The sequence below is a fragment of the Nannospalax galili genome, unplaced genomic scaffold (genome assembly GCF_000622305.1).
Source record: "Nannospalax galili isolate Female #2095 unplaced genomic scaffold, S.galili_v1.0 scaffold334, whole genome shotgun sequence".
NCBI lineage: Eukaryota > Metazoa > Chordata > Mammalia > Rodentia > Spalacidae > Nannospalax > Nannospalax galili.
The window spans coordinates 1,217,324-1,234,732 of NW_008336888.1; the positions used below are offsets into that span (position 1 = coordinate 1,217,324).

At 42.9% G+C, this 17,409-nt stretch overlaps 1 protein-coding gene across 6 annotated transcripts in view; it reads left to right on the forward strand.

The window, feature by feature from the left end:
* Matn2 (matrilin 2) overlaps positions 1-17,409 on the forward strand; it is a 193,950-nt gene that overhangs the window by 131,682 nt on the left and 44,859 nt on the right. For all 6 annotated transcript variants that reach the window (XM_008831538.3, XM_008831539.3, XM_017797745.2 and 3 more), the window contains 2 exons: positions 2,647-2,769; positions 14,361-14,483. In XM_008831538.3, the coding sequence (XP_008829760.1) occupies positions 2,647-2,769; positions 14,361-14,483 (246 nt within the window). The remainder of the gene's footprint in view (positions 1-2,646; positions 2,770-14,360; positions 14,484-17,409) is intronic.

Genomic DNA, 17,409 nt, shown 5'->3' on the forward strand with positions numbered 1-17,409 from the left:
ATTGCTGTGCATATACTGTATTGAGATCTACTTTAAAAAGTGTTATTGTTCCTTCCACCTTTACATTGGTTCTAAGAATCAAACTTAGGTCGCCAGGCTTACATTGCAAGCCTCTTTACTCACTGAGCCATCTTGCCTGCTGAGATTTACTTTTCTCACCAGATTTGGTTTTCCTGTTTACAATTAGGCCATCATAACTGTAATGTCCATGCTTTCCTGATACTCCAAATGGAACTCAGTCTTCTCCCACAATCCCTGTAGCATCTCCATCTCAGGTCACCGTAGCATCCTTTCAGTTGTTCTGTCCAAAATTCCTGGAATCAGCCTTGATTCCTATTTTTCTCTGGATTTATCTCTAATCCAGCAGGAATCCCATTGGCCCTGCCTTTAACATACACCAAGGGATTTGTTTCCTAGGGCTATCTATCGTAGCACTGCAAACTAGGGAATTCAAAGCAACAGCGATGTCTCACAGTACAGGGAAATAGTAATGTGCACCCAAGGTCCCAATAGGGTCACACTAACTCTGAAATGTGCACAGCGGTCTTGCTGGCCTCTTCCTAGGTTCTCATGGTGGCCATTCATCTTGGCATCCTTGACTTAAAGCTGCATCACTGCAATTTCTACATCTATCTTCGTGTGGTGCTCTCTTCTTTTTAAAAATAATTATTGGGAATTGGATCTCACCTTCTGCCTTGCTAAGGCAGGATCTCCCTCAGGGTCTGCTGTTGCACAGCATACTCCAGGTTAGCTTGCCCACAAGCCTCCTGGCCATGCTCTGTCTCCACCTCCCATCTCACCATAGGGGTACTGGGATTACAGATGCAAGCCACTGCATCTGCCTTTTTATGTGGGTTCTAGGGATAGAACTCTGTTCATCAGGCTTGCACAGCAGGAACTTTTACCCGCTGAGCCATCTCCCCAGCCATTCCTCCTATAAAAGAAGGCATCAGTCATCCTTGATTAGAGCTAACCCTAATGATGTCATCTTAGCCTGACAACCTCTAAAAAGACTGCTTCCAAATAAAGCTGGATACCAGGCCTGAGATGTATTTTATGATAAGCCCTTGGAGCCCATAGGTCTCTCCTGAACATACCACTTTTGTCTCCACCCCTTCCCTGCTCTGCCCTGGCAGACATGCTCCCGCCTCCTGACCTTTGGCACTTAGCCTCTTTGCCTGGGATGCTCACTCCCAGATGTCCTTGTGCCTGGTGCCTCATAGCACTGTCCAACTGCCTCGTTCTTGCAGTAGCCTTTCTGACCACCTCCAGCCTCCCTTCACCCACAATCCCTGTCCCTCTTCATTGTTTTATTTTTCTCCAGAACATTCTCCATCTTCTAGTGGATTGTGTTATTTATTGACTTTTGTCTGTTCCTACCATCACTACCATCCAAATATTATCACCTTGGGGCTAGAATATGGGTCTCGGAGCTGGAGAGATGACTTAGCAGTTAAGAGCACTGGCTGCCCTTGCAGAAGACCTGGGTTCAATTCCCAGCACCCAGATGGCAGCTAACATCCATTCATAATTCCAGTTCCAGGGGCTCCAATGCCCTCTTCTGACCTCCACGCCACTGCATGACACAGGTGCACCTACACACATGAAGGTAATACACTCATACACATAAAATAAAAAATACAAAAATAAAGAATGTGGATCTCATTTGTTACTTACTTTTCTCCTTGCTTCTAAAACAAGAACTGACCCATAGTGAATCATTTGTGAAATTAATGAAATATACACCAGTGTATTTTCTTTTCTTATTATCTTTATTGTATATGTTTGCATGTATTGCCTGCATGTAGGTAAGCACGCATGTTGTGCAGTGCCTGCGGAGGTCAGAAGAGGCTGTTGGATCCCCTGGAACTGGAGTTATGGACAGTTGTTAGCTGCCATGTGGGTGCTGTGATTTGAACCCGGGTCTTCTTTAAGAACAACCAGTGTTCTTAACCACGGAGCCATCTCTCCAGCCCCTGTATTTTCTTTTGAATTACTAGACAATCTTATTATAAGTTCAAATTATTTTCTAGACATTTTTCGGTCACTGTAAACAGTGCTACTATAAATAGCTTAATACATATACATAAATTCTCTCCTTTTTAGTTATTTCCTTGGATCAGATTTACAGTTGTACAGGTACAATTGTCAAATTGCCTTCCAAAAGGATTTTGTCTGTCTGTGATGCTCTCCTCTTCATATATAACAGCACTGCATCCTTGATGTCTTTCTGCTTTGGGTTTTCTTTTTTTTTTTTATGGTGTTGGGGGTTGATCTTAGGGCCTTTTACACAGGAGGCAGGTGCTCTACCACTGAGCTCCACCCCTAGACACCATTAGGTTTTATCTTATTTTTAGTTTTGCCATTTGAATAGGTATAATTGTGTCTTGTGATCATTTTGATCTGTACTTCTCTGACTTAAATATAATTGTTCATATATTCTTTAGTTTATCTTCTGGCATGAATTGACTGATCTAGACTATTGATTTTTCTGAGGGGCAGAGAGCTTGGATATGTGTTTATCCATGCTCTTTAGGGAGAGAACAATATTAATTCTAACTTCTAATTGTCACAAATATTCTTCCATTCTACCATATCTTTCTCTGTATTTTTAATTAAACTCTGAATGTGTGTTATTTTCTGCAGCTGTGGACTACTGTGCTTCAGAAGACCATGGATGTGAACACGAGTGTGTAAATGTTGACAGTTCCTACTTGTGCCGGTGTCATGAAGGATTTGCTCTTAATCCAGATAAGAAGACATGCACAAGTAAGTCATACATACACACACACACACACACACACACACACGTACACATACATGTTCAGTGCTATTGCCATGGTCACTGTGGCCATAGAAATCTCTCATGCATAGATTAGCATATATTAAGTCATGGGGTTGCAATACCCTCTGCCTCTATTCCCCCTCTGTCAGGCCTTTCTAAATTGTCTTACGACTGTGGCCTACTTGATCTCAATATCTCTATTCAGAATCCTTCGTGAAGGCATCTTTTGTTGGAAACCACATGCAGGAGTGTGCTTCCAAGATCTGCTGAGCATGCTAACAATCAGACCAGCGTCCTGAGTGCTGCCTCAGCCTGACTGTGTCTATCATTATAGCAGGGCTTGAAGAATAATTTCATTGAAACATTGTGGCTTGTGGGCTCAGTGCTGACTCCACACAAGGATCAGAAAATCACTGAGCCAAAAAGAACTGAATGTGGTTTCTTCGGAGTAGGGTAGGGATAGGTGGATAGCAGTTTACTGAGAACTGATCAAGTTTTCTTTGAACAGATATGTTCTATTTGATTTTAACTATATGCATGAAAATCAGAATTAATTTTAACTCTCAAAATTGGGACAGAAAATGTATAAATTGAAGGGTGGTCACCAGCTTTACAAAAGGATGTCAGAAATGTTCTTTTAAATATAAAGATTAGGGGAGCACTTTAGGGTTTCTGTGGGTGAAATAGTATCATATGATGTGTGTATGTGTGTGTTGGGGGGTCACTTGAGAGAAACCTGCTTTTAAAATATCAAAGCTCAAGGATTTTTTTAAAGATGAGGTTTAATAGCAATTTAGAATAAAATAGGGCATCTCTGCAATGTATAGCAATGAGAAAATAGGATTCTAATTCATAAAAAGTTTGTATATCTTCTGCCTTTCCAAGATATATCCATTACGCAAAGCAGAATGTAACTACATGTTTTTTAAAAAGTATCCCTCCAAGATTCCTTAATGTAATTTTATCTTCTCTTCTTCAGTCCCTTAATATCAGCAGCTTAAAACACCAGAGCTGGAGACAAGGCACATCAAAAACATATTTCTGGAGCCCTAACCATGAGCCAGTAGAATGAAGGAGGCAAGGTTCTTCCTGGATGGGAAAAGAACTTGCCTGGGGCTTACAGGAGCTGTCCTTCACCAGGCAAAGCAGGGTGAGATGGAGGTGCCAGGAGAAGGAAAGAAAAGCCAAGATATGGGCCAAGGGAGTTTAAACTTGCATGCCCAGTACACAGCCACTGTATGGTTGTTTGTTTAGCTTATGGAGAAAATGAGTGTGGATGAGCAGATGAGTGGACTGCTGTCTCCCGATCTCCCCTCCCTTCTGTATGTTCTGAACTATGAAACAGCAGTCAGGCCGTCATTGTGGCTGGGAGCTGTGGCTGCTGGGCTGATGAGTCATCAGTCCTCATCAAAGGGGGGCCCTGTGCTCCTGGTTGATCTTGTTGTTTTATGCTTCAGTTTCCTCAACTGTAACAAAGAGTGATACTCAGTTGGTAAAATGTTTGCCATGCAAACAAGGACCATAGTTTATACCTCTAGCACTCTTGTAAAATGCTATGCTCTGGGGAGGTGGAGCCAGGAGAAGCCCTGGGGGGCTAGCTGGACATCCAGTCTAGTCAAATGAACTCCAGGTTCAGTGCAAGACCCTGTCTCAAAAGGATGTAATGGAGAGCAATTGAAGAAGATACCCAGGGTTGACCTCACCTCCACACATGTATATACACGTGCACATACACCTGTATGCACAAACAAACAATAAGATGATAATAGCCTCAAGGAATTTTTCCTGAGCATATACCATATGCCTAGGCTAAGCTTAAAAGTTCACAAAAAATTCAAGATTTCCGTTTAAAGTTAGTGGGAACACAAGTCCGTCCCACATAGAGCAGTTCAGTCACAATACCGAGTTATGTGACCCAGGACCCACAGTATGATGCAGACACGATGCACAGCTGGGGTTAAAGGGAAGGAGACAAGCTGGACTAGGACAGATGGAAACACTGCCTTGCTGGACAGAGGAATGGAGACAAACTGAGCTATCTATCTCAGAACTTCCCCTGTGGAGGAATCCTGACTCCTGCTCCTACCCCAGTTCCCAGAGCAGCACCATCTCCCCACACTGTGGCTCCGCATGATCCCTTTTTAACTGAATCCCTTGGGATCTCAGGAATTCCAAACCTGAGAGTAGGTACAGACAAGGAGGAGGGCTGAGCCCTACAGAAGGACCATGAAGTTGAAAATGCAGTGTAGGGGCCTGGGAGAGGTTTGGCTGGGAGTAAGGACTGGGCTCATCCAGCTGGGAGGTCTCACTAGCTAGGCTTGGCGCCAGCAGCTCAGCTATCTTCAGGCCATGTTAGAAGCAAGACCTTGAAGCTGGCCAACCACAGTGCGTGGGCAGAGAAGAATGCTGGGAAAGCTGATGGGCCTGGGTCAGCAGCACTAGGGTGAACTGCCTCCTGGAAGGGCTGCCTTCCCTTGGGGATGTTCAGGATCCAGGTGGAAAAAGCCTGGCTATAGAAGAGAGATGCTCTGAGTACTTAGAAAGCGGAACAGGAGCTGGAGAGATGGGTCAGCAGTTTAGAACAACAGCTGCTTTTGCAGAGGACCTGGATTTGATTCCCAGCACCCACATGGCAGCTAACAACCATCTGTAACTACAGTTCCAGGGGAATACGATGCCCTCTTCTGACCTCTGTAGGCATTGCACAACATGGGTGTACATACATACATGTAGGCAATATACTCATACACATAAAATAAAAAATAATAAATAAAATATTCAAAAAGAAAGCTCATTTCCCCAAACTGCAACACTGGAGTGTCTGGGTCTATAGCAAGACAAGAGCAAGAACTGAGAACCAGCCGGCAGCAAGGGCAGAAACACAGGGTGGAGGAGATCTGGCAGTGAGGCAGCTACTCTGTGAGAAAACTATGGGGCATCACAGCCTCTCATCAAGACCAACTGGCCACTGCCCTGTTGTTGAAAGCCCTTAAAAATATTTTCTACTTCTTATGCACTTCCAAAACATAACAAAATAAAAATTCAGCTCCTTATAGCCAATCTCTGTTTTTTAAATTAGGTGTATACATGTGTGTTTGTGTGTGGGTCTGTACACATGTGAGTGCAGGAGCCTGAGGAGTCCAAAAGAGGGTATTGGGTTCCCTGGACCTGGAGTTATAGGCAGTTGGGAGCCACCCAACATGAGTGCTGGGAACTGAACTTGGGTTTTCTGCAAGAGCAGCACATGCTCTTAACCACTAAGCCATTTTTCCAGCCCCTCAGGCTCTAGTTTTCACCAAAAGTATACTTGAAACCTAATCCAATCAGTAACTTTACAATTATTGTCTATAAGATGGCGCAGTGGTTAAGAGCACTGACTGCTCTTGCAGAGGGCTTGGGTTCGATTCCCAGCACCCACAGGGCGGCTATGAACCATCCTTACCTACAGTTCCAGGGGAATCTGATGCCCTCTTCTGACCTCCGCGGCATTGCACGACATGGGTGCACTCACATACATGCAAGCAATACACTCATACACATAAAATAAAAATAATAAATAAAAAATTTTAAGTTATTCTAGTCAATATACCAATCATGATTAATTTATGGTTAGGTCAAAATGTGAGTAATTAAGGAGCTCTGTGTTCCTGGACAAATAATATAACTAAAAATAGATTAGTAGTATTCAAAATGCATCCCCAGCTGGGCATTGTTGCATACACCTTTAATCCTAGCACTCAGGAGGCAGAGGCAGGTGGATCTCAGTGAGATCGAGGTCAGCCTAGTCAAAATAGTGAGTTCCAGGCCAGGTGAGGCTACAGGGAGACCCTGTCTTTTTAAAAAATAAACTGAAAAAAAAAAAAAAAAAAAAAAAAAAAAAAAAAAAGAAGAAGAAGAAGCATCCCCAAGCCTGGGTGTGGTGGCACACACCTGAATGCCAGCACCTTAGAGGAAGAGGCAGGGCATCACTGCAAGTCTGAGGCCATCCTGGTCTACATAGAGAATTCCATGACTCCAGACAGAAAAACAATTGCTTCTTTTAGCTAAGATCAAGTAAGAAAAACAAAAACAAAAACATCTCATTTTTAGAACAATTCCTTCCAAAATCAACTGAGCACATCCTAGAAGGAAGAAAGAGAAACACTTCTAACATCAAATTTTTTTTTGCTGCTCTGGAGACCGTGGGTTTCAAGTCTAATACTTTATCATATGATGCCTTGTTGATGAGAGACAGCAACAGTGGATGCCAGAGCTATTGTTGATATTATCTGACTTTCATAGGCATCCTGCCAGGACATAGTTCATGTGCTGAGACCTACCACTTTCTTACAGCCTTTAGTGTGCCCCTTACTGTGTATGAAGCCAGGAATCTCAGTTAGAAGGTCCTTAAAGTTCAACCTAGTTCTTTCCCACCTACCCACTCACAGTACCCTCACCGTGCCCTTGTCCAGCATGCACCTGAATACCTCCATGGATAGGACATTCGCTATTCTCTGTGCCAGTTCATTCCCATGTGTTCAGTTCTGACTCTCAGTGATTCCGTGGAGAGAGCTGATAATCTGCTTCCTTGCATTTAGGGACCAAGGGAACAAACTGAGCTTCTCACGTCCTCTGTGGTCATTAAAAATGAGTGATAGGGGCTGGAGAGATGGCTCAGCAATTAAGAGCACTGGTTGTTCTTGCAGAAGACCTGGGTTCAAATCCCAGCACCCACATGGCAGCTAACAACTGTCCATAACTCCAGTTCCAGGGGATCTGACAACCTTTTCCTACCTCTGCAAGCACTGCACAACATGACTGCACTTACCTACATGCAGGCAATACACGCATACACATAAAATAAAAATAAATAAAATTTTTAAATGAGTGATAGCAGAATAATTTTAATTCATTTTGTAGACTAGCCAGACATAAAGTATCTAGACTTTAATGTACATTCTGCTATTGCTAACAGGAGCCCCACACCTGGTGGGCCAGATGGAGATGTGAGTTCTGGAAGAGAATAATTGGTTGTGTTTGTGACTAGCTAGGTAAACTGTGGCAGATGGATGTTGACTACTGAATTTGAAGCCTCCCAAGAACTGTTGTAGTTGTACAGGGAAGGGAGGGGTTTATTGGTTTTGCCGTGTGTGTGTGTGTGTGTGTGTGTGTGTGTGTGTGTGTGTGTGTTGAGATAGTATCTCACTATGTAGCCCTGGCTGGCCTGGGACTTGTTATGTAGACCAGGCTGTCCTCAAACTCACAGAGATCCACTTGCCTCTGCCTCCCAAGTGCTAGGATTAAAGGCGTGTGCCACTACACCTGACTGGTTTTGTTTTTTGAGACAAAGATTGAGACTCAAAGCAGGAACTTTGAGACAAGATTGAGACTCTTTAGCCTATCTGGCCTTGAATTCAAAATATTCCTGCATGAGCCTCCTGAGTGCTGGGACTATAGGTATGTGCTATGGTGCAGCCCCAAAGGAGGTTTTGTATATATGTGTATGTATGGAGGCCAGAACTTGATGTCAGGTGTCTTCCTCAATTGCTTTCCATCTTATTATTAGCGTGGGGCAGGGGGGCTCGGGGGGATTGAAACAGGGTCTCCCTGTAACCTCAGCTATCCTGGGCTTACTATGTAGACCAGGCTGGCGTCCATCCCACAAAGATCTGCCTCTTCCCCCTGAGTGCTGGGATTAAAGGCAAGTACCACCACACCCAGCCTTATCTTTTTTTTTGAGACAGGACCTTTCACTGAACCTAGAGCTCTCCAGCTCAGTTATGATGGCTGTCCAGCAAGGTCCAGGAATCTACTGTCTTTGCTGCTGCAGCACAGGGATTATGGGCACACACTGCTATGCCCAGCTTTTCAAAAAGAGTTTTTTTTTAAGTAGCTTGATAGGAGGAAGTCTTAAGAAGAGAGTAAGAGCTCTCAGTGATCCTTGCTGGTTCTTTGCCTACAATGTTTCCACTGCTAAACACCCCCTCCAAAAAAAGAAACACTCTGCTAAGAGTAGCAGCGCAACAACTTATCCATTCAGCAGTATTTGTTGAGGATCTGCTATGTGCCAGATACAGTTGTAACCACGGGGCTTACATCTCTGTCTTTATGGAGCCTACTTTGCAGTGGAGCTGGGATAAGAGAAGTCTGCGTGTCTCAAAGAGAAAGTGACATTTGATCAACGACTGGAAAGAGATGAGACAGGAAAGACACTGTTGGCACAGGGAGTGTGGCACCAATACAAAGGCCCATAAGCAGGAACCGTGAGGCCCAGCGACACTGAAGGGGCCTGGAAGCAGAGGACTGGGACAGTGAGAAGCTTTGCTGAGAGAAGCTTCGTGCAAAGAAGCATGAGCAGTAGAGCACCTGAGCACCTTCACAGACATGCATTTGATTGCTAGCCCCCCTAAATTCCAGTCATGCCTGTGAGCTTACAGTTCCTCTCCTAGATAGAGACCTCAAGCTCACTTTGTGGGTTTTTTTTTCCTTTTTAGATTTTAATATTTTAATTATGTATGTGTGTCTGTGCATGGGTATATACACAAGAGTGCAGATCCCCACAAGGGTGTCAGATCCCCTAGAGCTGGAGTTACAGGTGGTTGTGAGCCACTCTGTGCGTGTACTGGGAACTGAACCCAGATCCTCTGCAAAATCAGTATTTGCTCTTACTTGCTGGCCATCTCTCTAGCCACACTTAGTGTTTTTATAGGGACATCTTTGACTATATGTATTATCTTTAGTCATTTTCACTGATTTTCTTTCTAAATCTCTAGGAACCTCCTGCACTTTTCTTTTTTTCTATATTATTTTTGTTATTTTCCATACAACTAGTTTTATAAGTGTATGTATTTATTTTTATTAAAAGATACAGGTTTATTAGAGACAATGGCGTCTTATAGAAACAAAGTTAAAATAAAATTAGCTATAATCCATTGGCCAGAGGTAACTATCACATCCTTCCAACCTTTACTTTTGGTTTGGTTTTTCGGGTCTCTCAAGTAGCCCCAGCTGGCCTGGAACTTGCTATGTAGACCAGGCTGGCCTTGAACTCACAGAGATCTGCCTGCCTCTGCCTCCCGAGTGCTGGGAGTAAAGCATGCACCACCATACCCGGCTGGTTTTTTTTGTTTGTTTGCTTGTTTTGTTTTGTTTTGTTTTCTTCCAACCTTTAAAAAATTTAAAGGGGGCTGGAGAGATGGCTCAGGTCATTTACATGTTATAAAACATTTTAATGTCTTTGTAATATCTCATAATCTGTTTAATAAAAGTTTTCCTTTTTGTTTGTTTGTTTGTTTGTTTTGACACAGGGTCTCCCTGTAGCCCTAGCTAACCTGGAACTTCCCATGTACACCAGGCTTGCCTCAATCTCACAGAGATCTGACTACCTTTGCCTCCTGAGCTCTGAGATTAAAGCTTTTACTACCCTGCCTGGTAGTAAAGATTTTCTTGACTGCTCATGTTGGGTTGTGGTAACTACCCTTATGCATAAATTCCCGTATTTTTTCAAAGGTTGGCATGTTAAAAATTAATTTCCACGGGCCGGGTGTGGTGGCGTAAACTTTTAATCCCAGCACTTGGGAGGCAGAGGCAGGCAGATCTTTGTGAGTTCAAGGCCAGCCTGGACTACATAGCGAGTTCCAGGACAGCTGGGGCTATAAAGAGACCATGTCTCAAAAAGACAAAAAAAAAGTTAACTTCCAAACTTTGTACCAAATGTCTGCTCTACCATACATGTTTGAAGAGGCACATTTTTTGACTGATTGTTGTTTTGTTTTGAGATAGGATCTCACCTTGTAGCTCAGGTTTGTCTTAAATTCATAATCCTCCTGCCTCAGCTTCCTGGGTGCTGAGATTACACGTATGTGCCCTAAGTTTGGTGAGATAATGTATTTTAAAACTGCTCATTTTCTTGAAGTTCTCTCTCATTGTTTTATTTATTATGTTTTTATTATCTTTTCATAAAATTATTGAGGTGTATGTTCAATTTGTAAATGTAAGTTTATTGGTGTTATTTGATTAACGAGTAAGATGTAATATAAAAGATCACAAGTCCTACATGCTTTGTGAAGCAAGAGATTATGCCCTTTTAGTTCACTGCTGATTCACTTCCTGCTCTCTCCCATGATGAATGTTTGGAAAATATTTACTGAATGAATAGATGAAAGAACGAGGTTAATACCTTTTTACATGTTCAACATTCAAAAGAAAGACAGTCGTGAAGATCTGAGCTGAAATTTAAATAGATGGAAATGTGACACCAAATTAGTAAAATTGAAGTCTTTTTTTTTTTTTAAGGAAGATCAAGAAAATTGATAAACTTCTACCCAGACTAGCCAAAAGAAAAAAGACACAAATTACCAATATTGTGAATGAAAAGGTGGATATGACTATAGATGCTACAAGGGTTGAAAGAGAAATACTGGACAGATGCATGCCAGTAACTTATACAATGTGGACAGATCCCGCAAAAGACCCAAACCACTATAGTCTGTTCAAGAATAAAAAGTTTGAAGCCAGGCATGGTGGCGCACGCCTTTAATCCCAGCACTCTGAAGACAGAGGCAGGCAGATCTCTGTGAGTTCAAGGCCAGCCTGGTCTACAAGTGAGTTCCAGGCCAGCTGGAGCTACAGAGAGACCTTGTCTCAAAAAAGAGCAAAAAAATCAACATAAAACCCAAAGAGAGACTGTGGAAGTGTGGAAGTGTTATGGTCCATCACTAGCACTCTCTAATGATGTGGTATAGTCTACTTGCACCATACAGTACAATAGTCAGCAGCCAGGGGTGACTAGTAAGTCCTTGAGATGCACCCAGTACAACCAAAGAACTGAATTTTTATTTCATTTTAATCACTTTATATTTAAATAGCCACTTTGAACAGCATGGTTCTAGACTAAACAAGGTCTAAGCAGACAGAAAACTGAATACTGTCTCTAGCCCTAGCCTGTATTCTGTACTGGAGGGTGAAAATAACCATGAGGAATATCATTATGCCTATAATCCCTGTGTTCAGGAAGCTGAGGCAGGTGAATCTTGAATTTGAGGCCAGCCTGAGCTATATATCAATACCTGTTTCAGAATAAAATCACTGGATCACTTGGCAAGATTAGAATAGCCTAACAAATGGATGCCTAAATAGAAGTTCTGTATCAATGTAAATTTAAGAAGTTTATAACTATACTATGGTTATATAAGAAGCATATCCAAAGGGAAAGGACTGATGGGTATGTAAATTACCCTTTAACAAGTAGTTTAGAAAGATACTCAAATGACCAGTCAGTGGGATGAAATGTTAACAGCAGGTAAATCTGAGCAAAGACTATGTAGATGTACTATATTTTTTGTACTGTTTCTATGTTTGCAACCTTTTGTAAATTTGAAAGAGTTTCCAGATAAGATTTGTAAATGCATTTATACATGACTATGGGATTGCAGTTATATACGTATATTTTTAAAAGAGTCTTGGTCTTTTAAAGATTCCTTTCATGTCCGGGCTTTGCTTCAAAGTAGTATGGGATCTTCTGGGGTGGGAGTGGTCCAGATGAAAGGAGAGTCACCATAGGCAGGTGATACACATGTGGCTATTTCTCTGTCCACTTTTGTATATATTTAAATTTTCCATTACTGTATGTTGGAAAGAACTAGCAACTTCTTGCTGTTTTTCCTTTCAAGAATATTATGTTTTCTTTTTATTTTGTTTCCTGTAGTTTGGACTAGGAAAAGCCTTACTTATACCATATTCTTCATTATGAAAAGTATATACATAGTTAAAACAATAAAAAGCCTCATCAAAACAAAGACTTCTTTTAAGACCCCATCAGTGGTCACTTACTTGGAGCAATTTTAAACAATGTGCCGAATTTCCACACTACAGCAAAATATTTCACTCAGATCTGTCAATAGAACAGTCTCTTTCCATATTTAAAAATGCTTATGCAAATAAAATTCCCTCAAAACAAATTCCACGAATCCTTTTCTTTATGAATATTTCAGAAACTCCCTAGAGATCACATTTTCTGACTGGATCTTGAGATGAAAGATCCTATTTATGGGGATGGGGAGATAGTTCAGTTGGCAAAGTGTCATGCAATCATAAAGAGCTGAGTTTGATCCCCAACACACCCACACACCCTGTAAACAGCCAGGCACAGTGGTGTGTGCCTATAATCCCAGCATTGGGGAATAGAAACAGAAGGATTCCTGAGACTTGCTAGTCTACTAGTCTAGCCAGATCGATGAGCTCCAGGTTCAGTGAGAGCTCCTGTCTCAACAGATAAGGTGGAAAGGGAGGGAGGAAGACATCCAGCATTGACCTCTGGCCTCCACATTCATGTGCACACAAGTGTACACACACATACACAAATAAACACCCAGGGAAAATTATTTCCATGGAGTCTACCAAGATACTGAGGGAGGAGTTTTAAAGTCAGAATTTTGGGCCTTTCCCTTCTAGACCCTATATTTTCTGATTGTATATATTATTGTTTCGCTTGGTGTTTAAAGAGTTCAAGTAGTTTAGGGTTTGATTTTGGGAAGGCTTAAATCGCTTTAATTGCACAAATTACATAAAACACCTAAGATCTCTTCCCAGCCTATAATATAGCAAACAAAATCCAATTTTATTCTTTTGCATTTGTACGTGTGTTCCCATATGTGTGGGCACATAGATGTGTGGGGGTATGCATGCATATATGTGTATATGCACGTGTAAGCCAGAGATTGACATCAGTCATCTTTCTTGATCCCTCTCCACCTTATTTATATGTCAAAGTAAGGTCTTGACCCCAGAGCTTGCCAGTTCAGCTAGTCTAGCTAGTCATCTTGCTCTGGGAATCACCTGTAGCTCACTCCGGAGTGCTGGGATTACAGAGGGCCACTCCCCACTGCCCCAACATTTATATTGGTGTCTGGTCTTTAATGTTTACATAGCAAGCCCTTTATCCACTGAGCCATATCCTCAACCTCATAAAATATTTAACTCCCCCGCGCCCAAGTGCTGTGTATTGAAGCCAGGGTCTTGTGCATGCTAGATAAGTTCTTTACCACTGAGCTACTTCCCCAGCCCAACCCAATTTTAACTTTACTGGCTCTTACATGAACCAGTTTAAGTAAAGTATGTTCACAAATTCCTTTGGAAATACTTTTTAAAATGTCAAAAAGAGGGCTGGAAAGATGGCTCAGCAGTTAAGAGCACTGACTGTTCTTGCAGAAGACCTGGGTTTGAATCCCAACATCCACATGGCAGCTAACAACTGTTTGTAACTCCAGTTCCAGGGGATCCGACACCCTCTTCTGTCCTTTGCGGGCATTGCACAACACAGGTACACTAACACACATGGAGACATAACACTCATACACACAAAATAAAAATAAATAAATCAAAAAAATTTTAACAACAAAAAAAGGTCAGAAGGATTCTTTGGTATGGGGGGGGCATATCCCTTGACATGGAAAGAGCTTCATGGAGAGAGCTCTTCCTAGCTTAAGTTCCTAAGACATGGATTTTGCACACTTAGGAAAAACACAGACTGAAAATCTTTTTGTGTGCTAGCTGTATTGTTTTACTCATGAGTCCTGTGATCTTGATTTCTTTCCAGAGATAGACTACTGTGCTTCATCTAACCATGGATGTCAGCATGAGTGTGTTAACACGAAGAAGTCCTATTCCTGTCGCTGCCTGAAAGGCTTCTTGCTGAATCCAGACAAGAAAACCTGCCGAAGTAAGTCACACTGGACCATCCCACCAAATGCTCCTCTGGTTGGTTTTCTATTCCTGTCAAGTCTTAAGCAAGTTGTGTTTGTAATCAGCATGTGTGTTAATAAACATTATTCTGCCCTTCATTTTACCTTTTGGTTCACTAGACCCTAGTATGGGGATGGTTTTTAGAGACTGAATAGACTGGGTTTTGCCATTTGGTGTGATCAGCAATTCAATTTATGCTGAAGATCACCCCACTTGAAATGAGGGTGCACACCTCCTGCTTCTGCCCCCACAATGTGTTCATGGGAACTTGAGGGGGGAAATAATGACTGGGCCGAGAGATGGGACATCAAAGGAGCTGGTTTCTTTTAGTGCTACAAGATATGACACTTGACAGCTGCTAAGACTGAGCAAATCTCAGTTCTGTTCTCTTTGATAGGAAGGAAGAAGAAAACTAATGCCCTGGGTCATCACAGCAGCACTCAGGGGCACAGAGAGTCAGCAGGAAGTTGGTAAGAAATGCCAAGTGACAGAGATGCCAGTCATCTGGCACACAGAGGGGCATAACCATCAGTCTAGGACATCTACTATATACTAGACTCTAGACTTGAGCCCTAGTAACGGCAAGTAAATAAATAGACAAACCTGAATGTTTGCAAGGGACACCAGAGTGGAAGACCCACAAGGATGGGGTGCTTGCCTTTTTCTACTGTTGAATCCTTGATAGCTCAGAGTGTTCAGCTCCTGAGGGTTCAGTGCAGACTTATTGAATAGATGAATGAATGAGTAAAGAAATTTCTCCGAGATCATCCTGGAGAAATTACAGCTGTAACTGGAATTCCTTTTGTGGTTTCCTGACTTATTCATGGAATTCCCTGGGACTTTGAGTTACTGATCCTCCCTCCCTCCCTCTCTCTCTCCCTTTCCTTCCTCGCTCCCTCTCTCTCTCTTTTCTTTCTCTCTGCCAGGCTCCCTCTCCGTTTCCCTCCCTTTCCTCACTCCTGGCATCTCATCTTCACTTTCACTTTCTCATGCTCTGTGATTTGTGATTCAGCCCCCCCCTCTCTCTCTCCCACACTCCTCAGGCTACTCTTCCCTCAGCTCCCACTGAATCTCAGAATCTCTCTCTCCCTCTCTCTCTCCCTCTCCCCCCCCTCTCTCTTTTCTTTCTCTCTGCCTCCCTCCCTACCTCCCTTTTTCCCCTCCCTTCCTTCCTTTTTGTTGTTTGGTTGGTTTTAAGACATAATCTGCCTATGTAGCCTGCACTGGGCTCAAACTTGCAGACCTCATCTCTCAGCGTGGGATTACAGGCATGCACCATGTTTAGTGGGATGTTCCCCTGTGTGCTGATTCTGCCACTTCCTGGCTGTAGTGCTCTGCCTGAGAAGACTTCATTTTCAAAGCTTGCAACATGTACCTCTTCTGAAAAGCACTGTGGGCTGTATATGGATCTGAAGCTAGACAAGTCTCATTCTGCTTGTAGCACAGATTAAGTTCCCTATTCATTCTAATAAATATGAAAACTTGCATCATGACAGATGGCTGCTGAGCCTGTATTTTGAAACGGAGCCTCTCTTACAAAAAATAATTCCTGTTGTCAATCCTGGATACCAGCTCTTGCAACAGTCCAGCATTAAATGAGAACCTGAATTGAGAGTATTCAAAATGTGAAGACAATTAGGTGGAATATTTTCCATTAGACCACACATGCCTACAGTATGTTGGAGGGCCAGCTCTGTGGCCTGGCCACTCCCCTCTTTGCTGTTGACCTTTTTCTAAGGATGAGTGTTTTAGGGGCTGACTGCACTGTAGGAAATCAGTTGCAGGTGGACTCATATTAGTGGATGAGGGCTCTTAGGGAGATAATTAGGTCTGGTTCCAGGAAGATACTCATTTTAACTGCATGTTTCCTGTGTGTTTGCATGGATTAGAACAGGAACTACATCAGGCATGTGGCCACTGGTGGACACTTTGTAGGAGACTCTGCATCTCTTGCCAGCCTCTAAGATTTCCTCGACCTGTGCCACTCCCTCCACACCCTGCTGGAAAGGCGCTTGAGGAAGAGATGCCTCCAAGACAGTCACTACACACATCATCATCAAGGGAGGAGGGAGGCTGAGAGAGCAGCTTAACCACCGCCAAATTGGCCCATTCCTTTAGTAGGCTGTGGCTCCCGCCAGAGCCTCTAACACTCATCCATGTCTATTCAGTGCTGAAGGCTCCGTTTCCTCTTCGGCCAGGTGCCTGCTTTTTGATCCAGAAAAAAACAAAACAAAACAATGGAATTTGTTCGTAAGAGCTGCTGTCCCCATCAGCCCCCTCTCTCCATCCTCCTCCTCCTTTAGCATTTTCCATTGTCTTTGCTGTGAGCCCAGCCCTGGACTCCTGAGGTCAGCCTGTCAGAGCCCTGACTTAATGCTTGCGCTCAGTCCTAGATCATGGCAGGCAGCTGGGAATGGAAGTGAGTGCTCATGGTCTCTCTAGAGCATTGTGTGGCAGAGGGAAGCAAAGCAATTGGCCTTGAATTCTGAGATTTGTAATTAGGAGTCTGAGATCTCCTGGGTGAAATGAGTCTTACAGATGCTGAGCCATTTACATGTAATAGGAAGCTGATGGCTATGAACTATTTTCAAATCTAATAAAAAAAATCTATGTTTCAAAGGAATTCAATCTCATCCAATTAAACTGGAAAAAAATTGTTCAGGCAACATCCTTTGAAGGATAGACTTTTGGCAGGAATTGGTCATCCTCCTCATCTCCTCCCGGAGGGTGCTGTCATCAATTTCAGACATTAATTATGAAGGCGGTGATGCAAAGTCCAGAACCCAGACTGGCTCAGCTGTCCAAGCTGGAGCCCTAGGGCTGAATCAGTTGCAAGTGTGATCCAAGGGGTGCACTCTAGGATCCTGGTACCCAGGTGGGGGCTCACCATAGCTGAAAGTAAC